Source organism: Marmota flaviventris, chromosome 17 (genome assembly GCF_047511675.1).
Source record: "Marmota flaviventris isolate mMarFla1 chromosome 17, mMarFla1.hap1, whole genome shotgun sequence".
Taxonomy (NCBI): Eukaryota; Metazoa; Chordata; class Mammalia; order Rodentia; family Sciuridae; genus Marmota; species Marmota flaviventris.
Genome location: NC_092514.1, coordinates 23,329,906 through 23,347,870, shown reverse-complemented (window position 1 = coordinate 23,347,870; position 17,965 = coordinate 23,329,906). Strand labels below are relative to the sequence as shown.

Sequence of the window (17,965 nt, the reverse complement as noted above, 5' to 3'; positions counted from 1 at the left end):
CGCTATTGGGCAATTACCACCACCATCCACCTCCAGAACTCTTGCAAAACTGAAATGCGGCACCCACTCACCAGGACTCCTTCTTCCCCCGCTTCTCAGGCCTTTGAACCGGCCACTCTCCTTTCTTGTCTTTATAAATTTGACTACTTTCGGGACCTCAGTGAGATGAGTCACACAGTATTTGTCCTTTTGTGTGCAACTTATTTCAAGGTAGTATAATGCGTAATGTCATCAGGGTTCATCATGTTGTGATGAACCCTGAAGTTTCCGGGTCAGAAACTTTTTCAGCAAAATAATATTCCATTGAGTTTATTATATCACATTTAAAAAAAATCTGTTTCTCCATTGATGGACACTTGGATTGCTTCTGCCGGTTATTGTGGAGCACTATTTTTTTTGTTTGTTTGTTTTGTGATGTTGTGGCTGGAATCCAGGTGCATGCTAGGCAGGCACTCCACCACTGAGTTACATTATCAGCCTTTTCACAATTTTATTATGAGACTAAGTGCCCCAGGTTGTCCTCAAACTTGTGATCCTCCTGTCTCAGCCTCCTGAGGGGCTGGGATGACAAGTGTGTGCCATTGGGTGCAGCTGAGAGTGCTGGTTTTGACTCAAGTCCAGGGTCCATTTGGATGGGTGTCTGGGTGGGTCTTCCACACCTTGCCTTTTGCATGGAGCAGGGTCCTCACTATTAGATTACAGTACAGGACATTCTGAGGACTCCATGGGCTTGCTTCTTACCCAGCCCTATATAAAGAGAGAATGCAGAGGACAGCTGCCTTGTGCAGGGACTCTGAGATGGGAGGTACTGGCAGGCTGTGCAGAATGGGGAGGATGGCCAGAATTCACCATCCTGGAGCCTTAGATACTGACAGAACCCTCAGCACCATCACTAATGTCCCCTTGAAGGTGTCACTGACAGGTGCAGTGATGCTGAAGGTCCTTCAGGAACTCTCTCAGTGCAGGTATGTGGGGAGGCTGAGCATCCCCCCCACCAACCCAGTGCCCTTCTCTGGGATGGGATTGGGGAGAGGTACGGAGCATCTCAGAACCTACAGAGCATCTATTGCCATTTACTTAAGCCTCGGGAATTAAAAAAAAATTCTACGAGGATGGCAAATTAGAAACTCCAGGAAAAGTTAAAAAGCTATACAAGAACGGTAAGAAGCCTGAGATGAGGAAGCAATGGGGTGGGGGAAAGAATATTCTGTGTGGCATCCAAAATACGCAGGTTCTTGATTACATGTTAGATCCTGAAGACCCCCAGATATAACCAAGGATCTACCTGCCTGAGCGGGTAGGAGAGAAGTGTACGTTCCTCCCACTACGTGGGTGCTTTTCCTCTGGAAAGCCTGAGAAACCGCGTCCAGCGCTCTTGGAAGCCCTGCAAACCATGGGCGCCTGTGCTTGCTGGTGGCTGCCCTCTCTTGGCAAGAAGCTTTACAGCATTTTGCCGCTAGATGGCATCCATCCAACGGGAGGGGAAATCGAGTGTGGACCTGACACCTGTTCCTTTGGGAAAAGAATGTTTTAGAGAAAAAGTTCAAAGAGGGGAGATAGGAGATTCCCCACAAAGCAGGCACTTTCTTTACCAGCCGGGGACTTGGAGGATAGTCCTTACTGTGGAGTTACAGTTATAGCTTTCCAACTATAGCCAATGTGTCTGAGCCCATCCCTTGGGGACTTTCCTCCTCCTCTGTCACTTCATCCTGCTCTCTGCTATACCCAAGAGAGGACCACATGGATTCCAGAGCTCGTGCCATCCGAAGAGTCCACACTGGGGCTCTTTGTTAGGATGGAATATTGTACTACTAAGGTTTAAAATCTTTCCACGTGGGATTCCACAGGTTTCTGTTACGTAGCGGTCACCTGTTTTTCCCCCAAAATTTCAGAATTCAGAGTGAAGTTGGCCAAGATGGGTTGACTTAAATGGAGATTAAGGGAGGGAAGGGAGGGAGGAAGGAAGGGAGGAAGGAAGGAAGGAAGGACGGACAACTTAATGGAAACATTTTGCTGACCCCATCTACATACCTTCCATCTGGGCCTCCTGTTTGGGAGGCTGGAAAAAATTGGAAAGATATGCTGAGAGAAATGGGGGATGAGAAGGGCCAAGAAAATCCCCCACTTTTTTTTTGGTACCTACCAGGGATTGAACCCAGGGGAGCTTAACCACTGAGCCACGTCCCCAGCCCTTTTTATATTTTACTTAGAGACAAGAGTCTCACTAGGTTGCTTTGGGCCTCCCTAAGTTGCTGACGCTGACCTTGAACTTGCAATCCTTTCTGCCTTGGTCTCCTGAGCTGCTGGGATAATAGGTGTGTGCCACTGTGCTGGGCCCAGGTGGACCCTTTTAAAGACATGATGAGCCTGGCTAGAGAATAAGGGATCACCCTGAGAAGGTGGGGGTGGGGAATGATACCTTCCCGAGTAGCTGTGGTCGGGTGACTATGATCAGAAGACATGATTCTGCCTTTTACTTGCTGTGTGGCCTTGGGCAGGCACTCTAACCTCTCTGAACCTTGTACCTATAGGTAATTCTTGTGAGGATGAATGAAGTAGTATAGGGGATAAAAAGAGTGCAAACGTGAATTGGGGTGAGAAGGTACAGACGTGTTGGTTAGTAAGTGATGAGCACGCATTCCATAAAAGGATCTGCTAGGTGGGCTGAGCGACATTGTGTTCAGAAGAACAAAATGTTGTGTTCAGAACAAGTGGGCATTCAAGAGGAGTGAAGTTTGGATTGTTCCACGCAATGCTTTGCTATTGTGTCGACAACCTGAGTCACTGATTTTTTTTTTTTTTTTTTTGCTTCAGTCCCTGGGTCAGGAGATGATGTATTTTGGCCTGGGTCACTGTCTTGCCTGTTCTCCTGGCATAATCAGGAGCCAGAGATGGCCCTGCTTCTGAGTTGATCAAGCAAGTCCCACTTCCCTGACAAAGACACTAGTGTCCCAGGTGTCTGGAGGTCGCCCTGTCTCACCAGCTGGCTCCTTGGCCACTTGAACCCCAGCCTGTCTCTTCCTGGCCCTGTGCATGGAGCAGAAGCCTCGGGGTGGAGTCCAGCGAGCGCTTGCTGTTTCTTCTGGGCCTGCTGAGGAAGTTGCCCGGAGCACAGCCAACTTGGGGAAGGTCTGGGAAAAGTCTCCCTGCCTTTGGGGGGGGGGGCGCTGGAGGGGGATGAGGAACTTGGAGATTCGGTAGATCACTCTGGATCCGTTCAGACACTCTCTGCACGCAGCGGCCGGCGTGCAGAGGATTTGTGCAAACACTTCCTCTCTGGACAAGGAGGAATGCAGGAGGAGGCTGCCTGTGGTACATCTTGGACTGTTGGAGGGATGTGTCCGCACTTGTGAAAGGGTGCCAGGAGGATGAGGCCCCAGCTGAGCCGGGCAGGGCCGGGGAGAGGCAGCCCGGGGTCCTTGCCTGGGGTCCGGGTCCTGCCTATGAGCATCTCTGCTGCGGGGGGCACCGGCTCCCTCCTTTCCCATGGAAAGCACTTGCTCTGGGCCCCTGGGAGGCCCTTTCTCACCCTGGTGCTGCTGGTTTTCATCAAGCAAGTAAGAGAAGTTCTTTATTCTGTATTAATATATTATTTGTGCTTATTTTGTAATTGTCAAAGTAATTTAGGTCCCTTGCACAGAATTCAGAAAATAGAAAACAGTATTAAGAAAATAATGATCAACCCAGAATCCTAGCATTCAGAGATAATCACTGTTCATATGTTGAAATCTTTTCCTTAAATCCTTTTTCTATGCATTTTTTTTTTATACAGCTGAAATGATGAAACATAAAATATTTTGTATCCTGGCTTTCCATTTACAACATATTATAAGCATTTTCCCATGTTGCATAAAGTCTGTGACCAGCATTTGAAATTGCTGCCTATATCCTCATTGATTTTATTAGCACTCTCAGTGTGTATATCGAATGGATGGTTTTTTCTATTCTTTTCTTTCCCCTTCCTCCTTTCTTTCTTTTCTTGCTTTCATTCTGTTTATAAAATATAGAATGTGAAAATATAAAAATATACAATGTTAAAAAAAAAAAAGACCTAAGCTATCTAGTATATAAACTACAAATCACTGAAATTCCACCAGCCAGAGATCACCCTTGTTTACATTTGGGAAACTTATCCTGCCGGATATTTTTCTACCATTCATTTACATACGATTTAGAACAGTAAACATAGGGTCCTACTATAAGTATTATTTTGTAATCTGTTTTTAATAACAAACAACACGAATAATATGAATACACAAATACCTAATTGGCATCAGGTCCTGTGCCAGGCACACCTCCCCAACCCCTTATCTCATTTCATGTTCTCAGCAACACGGAGAGTGGAGTGCTCTTGTTAATCCCATTTTAAAGATATTGGGAAATGGAATCCTGGGAGATGAAGCAACATCACCTGTCAATAAATGTAGATCCCCCGGCAGGATAGTCGCAGGCTTTCAGGATCTATATGATGTACGTAACTGCCCTCTGTATTTGGGTTTTCTGGTAGCTTGACTTCTTCTTGCCTGGGGAGATTAGACTTTTGCCCCTTGGCTTTCCAAGGTCCCCCCCCTTTTTAAATACTAGACTATGATGGGAAGAAACTCCCAATTCCACAGTAAGAAAGCAGCCTAGGCAGCCTAGGCAATGGTGGTCTTCCTCCTCGGGTTCCTTTCACAGGGTTAGCCCCTGAATGTGAAGTTTCCCCTTCCTCCAGAGGGCGAGGGCTGGGGGGCTGAATCTCAGGTTCTCTTGCTCAGCTTTTCCATGGTGCTGACCAGGGACTAGAGAGGCAGAAATCTCCTGTCAAGTCTCCTGCATGCAATCTCTCCCACAGGCTCCCCTCCAGCTCTCATGGCTTGCAAATGGGAACCCATCCCCTGGTCTCGTGGGATTTTTGCTGTGGCTGGTGGACTCCCATGGAGTGTTCAGAACATCCCTAAGGGCCAGTTGGCCCTGGTCTGCCTGTGGCTCCACGGCTTCCATTGTTAACGGTGGGGCCCTTTTTGGGAGAGGTGATGCTGAATTCTGGACCTTGTTTCCACTCTCAGTTTATTTCCTATGAAAACTGAACGTGTCCAGTTAATTCCCTTGTTCTGTTCAACTTCTATCCACACGCCAAGTGCCGCTACAACATCCCACTTACTGTCATGCAATGATCCCCACGCATCATCTTGCTGAATGCCCACAGCCAGGAGGGGTAGTATTCCTGAACCCATTTTACAGATGAAGAGAATAAGTCTCAGAGGAGTTCCAACATTGCTTCCCGGCACGTAGCTCATGAGCAGGGGAGCCATTGGTTTCCCTGGGTGTTGGGGGGTGGGGGCTGTGGGTTGAAGCCCTGTGTTCTGTCTCCTCTAGCCCTCTTGGGAGATGTTGACATATGACTATTTATATATAACAACAGCAGAATCTGCAGTGCCTCAGGCTGACTTAAAGTGTTGACAAAGCCACACCTTAGCCCTTCAGCTTTGGTATTTCCATAACCAATAATGTGCCTGATGATGGGGTCCCCTCGCCCCTCAATGCCCAGCCTGTATGTGCTGAGCTCTTGGCACTGTCTGTCCTCCAGTGTGTCTGTGATTCCGACGAGCCTGCTCTTGGTTCTCCATCTCCAACCTTGTACTCTTTCTCCAGATGTTTATTTTACAAGGCTTTGCGTAGACGTTAGTTCATGATGGAGCTTGCTCATAGACGCTTTCCCCTGCCTGGAATATAAATGACCCTTGCCTGTTTGTTGGCAGGAAGTCTTCATAAAATTCAGTTAATGAGAAACTCGGAGGGATAGTTTAGTTTCTAAATACAAGCAAGGAAATAGTGCTAGCTCCGTACACACCCACTCACTCATTTATGGTATTTTGGAGTTGTTTTGGCATGGAAAAACATAAACTATGGAGGAAGACTCTTGGAGAAGTGGATTTTATACATTGCCAGTATGCAGAGTTTTAAATCGAAAAAAAAAAATCACTTTTGGATGAGGATAAATAGTTCGATAGTATGTTATCCAAAACTTTTAAAAATGTGTGTGCTCGATGACCCATACATTCCAATTCAAAGAACTTCTATGAAAATAAAGATGTATGCTCAAAATGTTTAGCCATGAGGATGTTTATCTCATCCTCCTTTATATTAGCAAACATCTGAAAACAACTTCGAAGTTCAATGCTGGAGGATTTGAAAGCTGAGTTATATCACATTCATTCATGGGATAATGTGTCACTCTTAAAGAGTATTTTTGATTATGATGTGTTTCTTGGAATGAAGATCTATTCGCAGTATGTCTTCTAAGGGAAAAATAAAAAGGCCACAGAACAATATGATTTCCTTTTTGGTTGGAATAAAACAGAAAAACAAGAAAGTAAAATACACACACGGGCAGAGAAGGGTGTGGAAGTCGATGGTGATTTCTGAGTAATGACATTTTGATTTCACCTTCTTCTCTTTGGTTACCTGTGATTTCGACTTTATCTACAAAGGAAAATAGATTTATTTAAACAGTCAATAGGAAAGGATCTGCCCCTCCCCCCCCTTTCTTATTCCCTTCTCAGCCAAGTTAATCATGGATGCTGGTCACCTGTGCATAGGAAAGAGCAGCAAAGTCAAGCTGGACTTTCCAATGAGAAAAAAAAAAAAGTCCCACCCATATGACTCCTTTCCTCATTATTTGTGGAATTTTTGAACTTGGATGTGCCTCCTTTGTTTTGGATGTCTTTAGGACAAGTACCTGGGAAGACAGCCTGAGTCTGTCCAGCATCCCTAACTGACCAAATTCAGTAGTTTCTAGCGTTAGTTTATTTTTCTGCTTTTGGCAAAGAGCAGGAGGACAGGGGAATGTTAGTTCAGGGACTGGTTTTATTGCCTCTTCCTTAAAGAGGTCTCAGCGAGGTTTCTGAGGACCTATAAGTAGTGCTTTGTGCAGGAAAGGGTCTCAGGCTGATGACTTTGCAAATTCTAGGAGTTATTGTTTTGTTATTAATTCATCTGCTGAATTTGTTAAAAAAAAATTATACGAGTCAGTTTTGGTCCCCTTTGGATGTTTATTTCTTTAAATAGTATGTTAATAAACCTACTTGTCACCTCTTGGGCCAGAACTTAGAGATGGAGAGAGAGAAAGAGAAAGAGAGAGAGACATTGGTTATTAGTAAAGAGTCAAAGCTCATTTCAAACTGAAACGGAGGGATAAACGCCAATTATTGCATCATCATTGTTACCACTTATTGAGGAATATCATGGTTCTCAAACGGTGTGCTAACGGTGCCTCAGGGCACCACTGTGAATTCATAGGGAACTGTTCTAGTTTTTGAGGAAAGCACAGTCCATACCTGTCACTTGTCACTAGTAGTGAAACTACTAGCGCAAGGTATTCATGGCTTTGACATTAGATCACAGTTTCATCCTTTCGATGACCTGGTGTCTTTGAGAAACCGGGTTTTCCTCAGGTGCTGGGGCAGAAAGCAAGTACGGAACAGAATAAAAATCAGGGTGGGAAAGGAAAGGTAGGTGGTGGTGGTGTCTGATCAGTGCCCAGCAGGCACTAAGATGTTAAGAAATAAACATTTATGAACGGTTTGGATGGATCAACTTAGCAAATCGGACTTCATAGGTCTATCTTCTGGTCTAGGAGCACCTTGGAAAAATTACTGAGACAGTGAGGGAACCAGGCGCTGAGCTAACCATGAACCATGATCTAAGGATGACCACACGAGCTCTTCTTCAGAAAGCGGGCTGCGTGATTCTCTGGGAAAAGTTGCAAAGGAACAACTCACAGATCCCATCCCAAATGCCCGTGGGGTCAGGAGGCCATGCTGGACAGTGGAGGGAGAGGGTGGGTTGGACTGGTCACTCAGGAGGCAGAACCAGGCCACCCATTGGGCTCACAGATGGATTGATTTGGGGTGCAGGGGCTGACTGTGCGTGCATGTGTTTAACTACATTTGAATACCTTCAGGCAGAGCAGCTCCCCAGTTTCCTCCACCCCCTATTGTTGCCCAGTTCTACCTCAGTCTACCTGGCTCAAGAAAGCCTTTGAGTCCGTTGCCCCTTGTAAGAGGAGACAAAGCTCAAAGCTAAGGACAAAGCCATGTGGGGAAGGAGCTGTGGGAACATGGGGTAGAATGGCATTGGACTTCATATGCCACTCATTACCTAGTGGTGGCTTTATCCTTAGCAGCTTGTAAGTGCTTTTCAGGGCAAGGGACACGCTTATCTTTGCACCCCTTCAATTCCTCCCTCACACGAGGCCCTGTGCACAATGGGGCTCTGGAAAGATGCAGTTGAATGAAGGGTGGGAGAGAAGGGCCCTTTTTAAAACCAAGAGAAGTTGTACAGAAAAAAAACTTCAGTTTGGATCCAAGATGGGGGCCAGAGGGAGGCAGCATTCAGTGTCGCTCCGAGACCCGGGTCTCAACTAGTGGGAATACTGCTTTGCTGAGAGTGATGGAGGACTCCTCTGCAGCTGATCCCGTGCAGGAATCAGGGCCACCGTGCCCTGCGGGGACCCAGGCCTCGACATTAGAGTAGGACTCCCAGCTACTCTCCCACACAGGTCTCCCGGGTGCCTTAGGGGGACTAACGGCATCAGCCCCTGCGCAGAATTCCCAGATGCCACTCCCACGCAGGACACTCAGCCCCTAGCCATGTGCAGGAACATGGGCCGCCACTCCTGTGTGGACCCCCATCTACTAACATGGGGCTCCCTGGTCACCTCCGTCTTGGGACTCGGCAGCTACCACCATGGTCCCCTACTTCTGGTAGTCTGCCTGCACCTGGGGACATCACAGGCTCTGAAGAAAGCTCTGCACTCCACAGAGATCATCTCTGAATGCCTTGCACAATGCCATTGCCTGGCTTCCCCCACCTGACCCGACCCCCTATCACTGAAAGCAGCTGCCTCCATCTTGGGTCACCTCCATCGCCATCTTTACTTGGGGCCACTACCAGTTTGGAACACTGGATAAACAGGTACTCATAGTTTTCTAATTCCCCCCAATCCCCAGCAGCCACTAACTCGGCACAGTGACTGCCCAGTTCAAAGCAGGCCTCCGTGACAGGTGCGCAGCCACCACAGTACAACACACAAGACCCCCGGAGGGAAAGGTTCCTGATTAGGAAGTAGAAAGGGAGAGGGTGAGGGAGATACATGTTAGAGACTAATTTAGAGACCAGGAACTGTGAGGTCTACAGGTGAGATGAGGAGATAAGACCTGGTGCCCACAGCACAGGAGCTGACCCCAAAGGAGATCCTTGAGGTGCAGTCTCCCAATGGACCAGCGTGTGCCATACCCCACTTCCAGGTGCCTTGCACCCAAGGCCAACCCTCACACCCTGGTAACCCCCACCATCCTGAAGATGGAGATACCAATTAAAAGCAGTGAACCCCACCCATAGGATGAGAAGGGAAGCAAGAAAGATACTCATCTCCAACCAAAACAATCCTTGTTTCTTCCTTTGAAAGATTTCTTTCTTTCTCTCTTCTCCCTCTTTATTCTCCCGCCCTCACATCCCCAACATATGTGAAAACAAGCACTTTGCATAAATTAGGATATTGAGGACCAAGACGACTGAATAGTATATTACAGTTGTGTTGTATATTATTTATTTTCTTTTATTTCTCTCCAATTTTTTACTGTTAAATTTTTTAATTTTTCTTAATATATATGTGTGTTTGTCTTATGTACTCTACTGTCTTCCCTCCTACCTATCTACCCCAAAATTACTACTGCTATATTCTCCTGCTACTAACCTTCTTCTTTAGACTTCTATTTCATGCTTCCTAAGATATGATAACTCTATATCTTCACCTCCAACCTCCTCAGCATATCTTCCTACAGCTCACCCCCTGTTCTTTTCCACCATCAGAAACTGTAAACCCTTTTACAAACCTACTGAGTATAATGTACATAATAATAGAATTCACCATTTCTGTACATTATGACCAAACTGTAAATGTATTAATAACAATAATTGTTTTTAGGTAGTATTTTGTTTATATTGAGATCTGTTAACATTGTCCTTCCCCTCAAAGGAGAGGTATTGGGACCCTACAGGGATACTATAAGCCTATAGGGTAAAAAGGGTGATGCCTCAGATCCACAGAGCTAGAAAGGTATACACACAAGCAGTATGAAAGATAAGGGAAGAAAGTGCTCCAAACAAATCAAGATACCACATTATTAGAATCCATGGCCAGCACAGCAGATGAAATTGCAGAGAAGGAGTTCAAGATGTACATAATTAAAAATTCTTTGAGTTAAACTATGATATAAGGGAAAAAATACAGACAGCAAAAGATCATTTTGACAAAGTGCTACATAAGCAAGTACAGGAAGCAAAAGATTACTGCAATAAGGAGATAGAGGTTCTGAAAAAAAACCCCAGAAATCCTTGAAATTAAAGAAAAAAAATAAACCAAATTAAAAGCTCAATTGAAAGTATCACCAACAGATTAGATAGACCACTTGGAAGACAGGACCTCAGACAATGAAGACAAAATATATAATCTTGGGAAGAATGTAGATCATACAGTGAAAATGGTAAGAAACCATGAGCAGAACATTCAAGAAATATGGGATAGTATAAAAAGACCAAATTTAAGAGCTATTGGGGTAGAGGAAGGCATAGAGTTTCAAACCAAAGGAATGAATAATATATTCAACTAAATAATATCAGAAAAATTTCCAAACATGAAGAATGAATTGGAAAACTAAATTAAGAGGCTTACAGGACACCAAATGTACAAAATCACAACAGATCCACACCAAGGCACATTATAACAAAAATGACTAACATACAGAATAAGCAGAGAATATTAAAAGCCACAAGAGAAAGGAATCAAATAACATATGGGGGGAAACAAATTAGGATAATGGCAGATTTTTCAAAAAGGCCCTGAAAGCCAGAAGATCCTGGAACAACATATATCAAGCTCTAAAAGAAAATGGGTGCCAACCAAGAATTTTGTATCCAGAAAATTAAGCTTTAGACTTGATGATGAAATAAAAACCTTCCACGATAAACAAAAGTTAAAAGAATTCACAGCTAGAAAACCTGCACTACAGAACATCCTCAGCAAAATATCCTATGAAGAAGACATGAAAAACAACAATGAAAATCAACAGAGGAACATATTTCACTAAAGGAAAAACTAATCAAAGGAAAAACCAAGTCAAGTTAAGTAACAAAAATTAAAAAAAAAAAAAGGCTGGGAATAGAAATCATGGTCTCAATAATAACCCTGAAGTGTTAATGGCCTAAATTCATCAATAAAAAGACATAGGCTAGCTGGTTGGATAAACAAAAATACCCAACAATATGCTGCTTTCTAGAGACTCATCTCATAGGAAAAGACATGCACAGACTGAAGGTGAAAGGTTGAGAAAAATCATACCACTCACATGAACTGCAGAAGCAAACAGGGGCTTCCATTCTCATATCAAATAAAATAGTCTTTAAGCTAAAGTTAATCAAAAGGGACAAAGAAGGAAATTTCATACTGCTCAAGGGAACCATATACCAACAAGACATAACAATTATAAATATATATGCCCCAAACAATGGAACCTCTAAGTTCATCAAACAAACTCTTCTCAAGTTCACGAGTCAAACTGACTATAACATAATAATTCTGGGTGACATTAACACAGCTCTTTCATCACTGGATAGATCTTTCAAACAAAAACTGAACAAAGAAACTATAGAACTCAATAATACAATCAATAACTTACACTTAACTGACATATATAGAATAGTTCATTCTTCAACGAGTGAATATACTTTCTCCTCAGCAGTACATAGATCCTTCTTTTAAAATAGACCATATATTATGTCACAAAGCAACTCTTAGCAAATACAAAAAAGTAGAGATTCTACCCTGCATTCTATCAGATCACCATGGAATGGAATTAGAAATCAATGATAAAATAAAAAATAAAAACTACTCCAACACCTGGAGACTAAATAATATTCATTTAGTAAAATAAACAATGGGTTGTAAAAGACATCAAGGAGGAGATTAAAAAATTCTTAGAGATAAATGAGAACACTGATACAACATATCAAAATGTCTGGGACACTATGAAGGCAGTACTAAGGGGAAAGTACATTTCATGGAGTTCATTTCTTCAAAGAAGAAAAAGCCAACAGATAAATGACTTAACACTACATCTCACAGCCCTAGAAGAAGAAGAACAAATCAATACCCAAAACAGTAGAAGACAGGAAATAATTAAAATCAGAGCTGAAATCAATGAAATTGAAACAAAAGAAACAACTGAAAAAACTGACAAAACAAAAATTGGTTCTTCAAATAAATAAATAAAATTGACAAACCCTTAGTCACGCTAACAAAGAGAAGGAAAGAAAAAAACTCAAATCACTAACATATGTGATGAAAAAGGAAATATCACAACAGACACTACAGAAATACAGAAGATAATTAGAAATTATTTTGAAAACTTGTACTCTAATAAAATGAGAATATTGAAGTCATCACCAAACTTCTAGAGGCAATGAGTTGCCCAAATTGAATCAGGATGATATACACAATTTAAACATATCAATTTCAAGCAAGGAAATAGTAGACACCATCATAAGCCTACCAACAAGAAAAGCCCAGGACCAGATGGATACACAGCTGAGTTCTATAAGACCTATAAAGAAGAACTAATACCTATACTCTACAAATTATTTTATGAAATAGAAAAAGAGAGAGCACTTCCAAACTCATTTTATGAGGCCAATATTACCCTGATTCCAAAACCAGGCAAAGACACATCAAAGAAAGAAAATTTCAGACCAATATCACTAATGAACATAAAAATTCTCAATAAGTTTCTGCCAAGTCAAATGCAAAGACATATCAAAAAGATAGTGCACCATGATCAAGTGGGGGTTTATCCCAGGGATGCAAGTTTGGTTCAACATACAGAAATCAATAAGCGTAATGCATCACATCAATAGACTTAAAGATAAGAATCATATGATCATCTCAATTGATGCAGAAAAAGCATTCAGCAAAATACAGCATGCATACATGTTCAAAACACAAGAAAAAATAGGGATAAAAGAAACATATCTCATCATCATAAAAGCTATCATTCTAAATGGAGAAAAATTGAAAGGCCAACATCATTCTAAATGGAGAAAAATTGAAAGCATTCCCTCTAAAAACTGGAACAAGACAGGGATGCCCTCTTTCACCACTTCTATTTATCATAGTTTTTGAAACACTGGCCAGAGCCCAGTAGGCAGACAAAATAAATAAAAAGGGATAATGGATAGGAAAAGTAGAACTCAAATTATCACTATTTGCTGGCGATATGATTCTATACCTAGAAGACCCAAAAAATTCCACCAGAAAACTTCTAGAACTAGTAAATGGATTTAGCAAAGTAGCAGGATACAAAATCAACACACAAAAAATCAAAGGCATTTCTGTATATCAGTGACAAATCTTTAGAAAGTGAAATGAGGAAAACTACCTCATTTACAATAGCCTCAAAAAAAATTAAATACTTGGAAATCAACCTAACAAAAGAGGTGAAATATCTATACAATGAAAGCTATAGAATGCTAAAGAAATAAATCAAAGAAGACCCTTAGAAGATGGAAAGATCTCTCTTGTTCTTGGATAGGCAGAATTAATATTGTCAAAATGACCATACTACCAAAAGCTCTATACAAATTTAATGAAATTCCAATCAAAATCCTAATGACATTCCTCATAGAAATAGAAAAAGCAGTCATGAAATTCATCTGGAAAAATACTCCAGAATAGCTAATACAATGCTTAGCAAGTAGATTGAAGCAGGTGGCATCACTATACCAGACCTGAAACTATACTACAGAAAAAAATAGGGATAAAAAGAACATATTTCAACATCATAAAAGCTATCTATGCTAAGCCCCAGGCCAACAGCATAGTATTGGCACCAAAATAGACTGGTAGACCAATGGTACAGAATAGAAGACACAGAGACTAACCCACATAATTACAGTTATCTTATATTAGAAAAAGGTGCCAAAAACATACATTGTAGAAAAGACCGCCTCTTCAACAAATGGTGCTTGGAAAATTGGAAATCCATATGCAACAAAATGAAATTAAACCCTTATCTCTCACCATGCACAAAACTCAACTCAAAGTGGATCAAAGACCTAGGAATTAAACCAGAGTCACTGCACCTATTAGAAGAAAAAGTAGGCCCAAATTTCAATCATGTCAGATTAGGCTCCAACTTCCTTAATAAGACTCCTATAGCACAAGAATTAAAATCAAGAATCAATAAATGGGATGGATTCAAACTAAAAAGATTCTTGGCAAAAGAAACAATCAGTGAGGTGAATGGAGAGCCTACATCGTGAGAGCAAATCTTTACCACAAGCACATCAGATAGAGCACTAATCTCTAGAGTATATAAATAACTCAAAAAGTTAAATACCAAAACAACAACAACAACAAACAAACAAATATCCCAATCAATAAATGGGCCAAGGAACTGGACACTTCTCAGAACTGGACATCTTCTCAGAAGATGATATACAACCAATCAATAAATATATGGAAAATGTTCAACATCTCTAGCAATTAGAGAAATGCAAATAAAAACTACTCTAAGATTACATCTCACTCCAGTCAGAATGGCAGCTATTAAGAATATAAACAACAATAAGTGTTGGTGAGGATGTGGGGGAAAACGCACACTCATACATTGCTGGTGGGACTGCAAAATGGTGCAGCCAATATGGAAAGCAGTATGGAGATTCCTTGGAAAACTGGGAATTGAACCACCTTTTGACCCAGCTATTCCACTCGTTGTATACCCAAAGGACTTAAAAGCAGCATTCTACAGGGACACAGCCACATCAATGTTTGTAGCAGCACAATTAACAATAGCTAAACTGTGGAACCAACCTAGATACCCTTCAGTAGATGAATGGATAAAGAAAATGTGGCATATATACACAATGGAATATTGTGTAATATAAAAGATAATAAAATCATGGCATTTGCAGGTAAATGGATGGAACTGGAGAATTTAATGCTAAGTGAAGTTAGCCAATCTCAAAAAACCAAATGCTGAATATTTTCTCTGATATAAGAAATCTGATTCATAGTGGGGTTGGGAGGGGGAGCATGGGAGGATTAGACGAACTCTAGATAGGGCAGAGAGGTGGGAGGGAAAGGGAAGGGACATGGGGGTAAAAAGGATGGTGGAATGAGATGGATATCATTACCTTAAGTGTCGGAACACAGGATTAAACCAGTTAGGGTCACTCCAGGTGAACTGGGCTGGCACAAAATAATGACATACAGACAGAGAAATACTGGGTGCTCGGTTCCTAAGTGGCAGCTCCCAACATATTCCCCCTTTTTAATATCTAAAGGCAATTGGGGAATTTTGTCTTCCAGTCACTGGATTTTTGGTCCGAGGTTGTCATGATCTACTATTGAAACACAAAAGGAATTAGTAGAAAACATATCATTTCAATAACAAACCATATAGACTCTTTCAGCATATTTAGGATTAAGGTCATTTAATTTATTTGGAAGATCCAGGTTATTGTTATTACTCTGCCAAATACTTGTCAGAAGATTCTTAATCTTTTTCCAATTTTATCAGGAAGCATTGCATTTGGCCATAGTAACACTGACATTTTTATTTGGTATGGCATTTAAGCCTTTCCACAAACCATAGAGCAGAGGTCTCATTCGCCTTATTCCTTACAGGGGCTTCTAGAGCATTCTAACTTAGTTTCAATCCTTCCATCAGCACTTATCTGACTATGAAGGATCTTGGAAGTAATTTAAGTCAAACTATTAAGAAAAATTCACGTGTTGTGCATTTTAAAGACATAGCCAAAAAGGCAGTAATGTAGGAATAATAGATAATATTTTAAGTAGTCCCTTCAAGGATCATGAGATCAAGAGCTTGCCTAGGTCTGATTAATTGGCATGCACCTGTTTCAAAGCCTGAATATTAACCTCAGCATGTTAGCTGGCAACAGGACAAAGGAACATTGATGAAGGATCAATGTATTTTTTCTTTACTACAACTAGCAATAAAATTAGGCAAGTTGTACCTTTTATAGGTTTCAGGATATTCAATCATCTTTCTCTCAATTCTCACATTTAAGGAGTCTTTTAGGTCTGTCAGTAATGTAACAATTCTGAAGGCAGAAGTCAAACATCAAAACGTCCTTTGGGTGCCATCTCACTGAGGATTAAGGTTTCTAGGATCCTCATGTAATTTTAGGAGACCAACCTAAAATATATCCATTATTTCCAGACAGCTCATGTTGTACAGGCAAGACATGCACAATCCATCCACTGAGAAAAGGCGTCAGTTTCTATTGTAGAAGGATTAGGGCTATAATACATTGGTGGATATTTTATGTAAATAACTGGCTTGTATACAAAAATTCTATTTTGACAATTGTCCAGATGTATATAGTCTTAATTTTTAAGGACCAGCATAATCAGCTGGTTTAGGTTTCTTATATGCTATCTTTTTCTCAAAAGATACTCCCAGACAGCCTGTTTACCATAGGATCAACATATGGGTATAAGTGACCATTAGAGTCAGTACAATTAATCTAGTTACATGGGTGGACTTTTTAGTCCATGTTGCACATTAAATAATGGACCTGAGAAATGGGTCCATAGAAGTTTGTTCATAATTTTTACATACCTGACAAGCTTGTGAAGCTGCATGGCTGTAAACTTTGCAGCTGGGAGATTTACCTTCCTGTGTCAGGATTTTCAACCTTTCCATGATGACCGGTTTAAACTCTATCATTTGATTTGATTTAACTTACTAAATCATGTTCTAGCAGCAGTAAGACTCTCAGTATCAAAATTAAGAAAAATTTTAAAAATACTATGTAAGATCTATTATGTGTGTGGGGGGTCCTGTTTCCCCCACTTTTTAAAAAATTTAATAAAATTGAGCAAAGTCCTGGCATAAGTCATTAAAGTTATAGATAATAGTACAATATTTGCGTAATAAGAAAAGATTTACCATACTTAGTTTGTTCTGAATTTTGACAAAAGTCATCTACTAGCTATGTTAAGTCCAACATCAGTGAGTTGGAGAGGGACTATGGTGACTAGAAACCTGTTTTATTAATGTATGATTTAATTTTTGACTTTAATAAAATCACTAAAAATGAAGAATATAATAAAAATTTATATTTTGAAATTAGCTTCAGATGAACTCCAATTGGCTATTTTAATTTGGAATGAATGGAGTCAAGAGTTTATAACTTAGGAGTGGTGGGCATGAGAAAAATATAGACATCTATCTAAAATAGGAAGTACATATGTTAAATAAGCCTAGAGAAGATTTTTTAACCATTAATAAAGAATGAAATAGAGAAATGAATTTTTTAAATCTATGAATCCATGAAAAACTGTCATTGTTGTTATCAAACTTAGTGTTGACCTAAGTGTAGGGAGTTAATATCCCAAATATTAATGGGTAAAAACAAGTCAACAATATTAAGACAGTGATCTAATTTAGAATTTTATATAACATTGAGCTAGTAATAACATTTTTAGGGATCTCATGTCAAAATAATCTTTGTGTATAAAGAAACAGTTTTATGAGCATCCTTAATAACTTTATTTAATGTAGTAAAATTAGCTCTAATAATTATGTATAATTTATGGTTTTACCAATTTCAAAAATATCAATGTACATAAGGCATCATCTAATATTATTAATGTTGAGAAAAGCTCTATCATGTTAAATTTCTTATTAAAATAAGCTATCGGCTGTTGAGCTGATTTATTTATGGCTGTCTGTCTAATATTTTAGGGGTAACTATTTTTAGGGTTGTTTTCCTCAGTGACAAACTGTTGACAGGGGCTCAAAGTTAAGACCCTGTTTCCATGTTTAGAGGCTTCCAAAAATCTGTTTATAACTTAGAAAAGAAGTAAAATTTTTAACCAGAAGGTTTATTTGTCTTG

The 17,965-nt window shown here is 40.7% G+C and overlaps 1 protein-coding gene across 1 annotated transcript in view; it reads left to right on the top strand.

Moving 5' to 3' along the window:
• Nucleotides 1-3,368: 3,368 nt before the first annotated feature.
• Nucleotides 3,369-17,965, top strand: part of Glp2r (glucagon like peptide 2 receptor) — a 76,767-nt gene continuing 62,170 nt past the window's right edge. The window contains exon 1 of the mRNA XM_027946948.2: nt 3,369-3,557. Within this exon, the coding sequence (XP_027802749.2) occupies nt 3,369-3,557 (189 nt within the window). The remainder of the gene's footprint in view (nt 3,558-17,965) is intronic.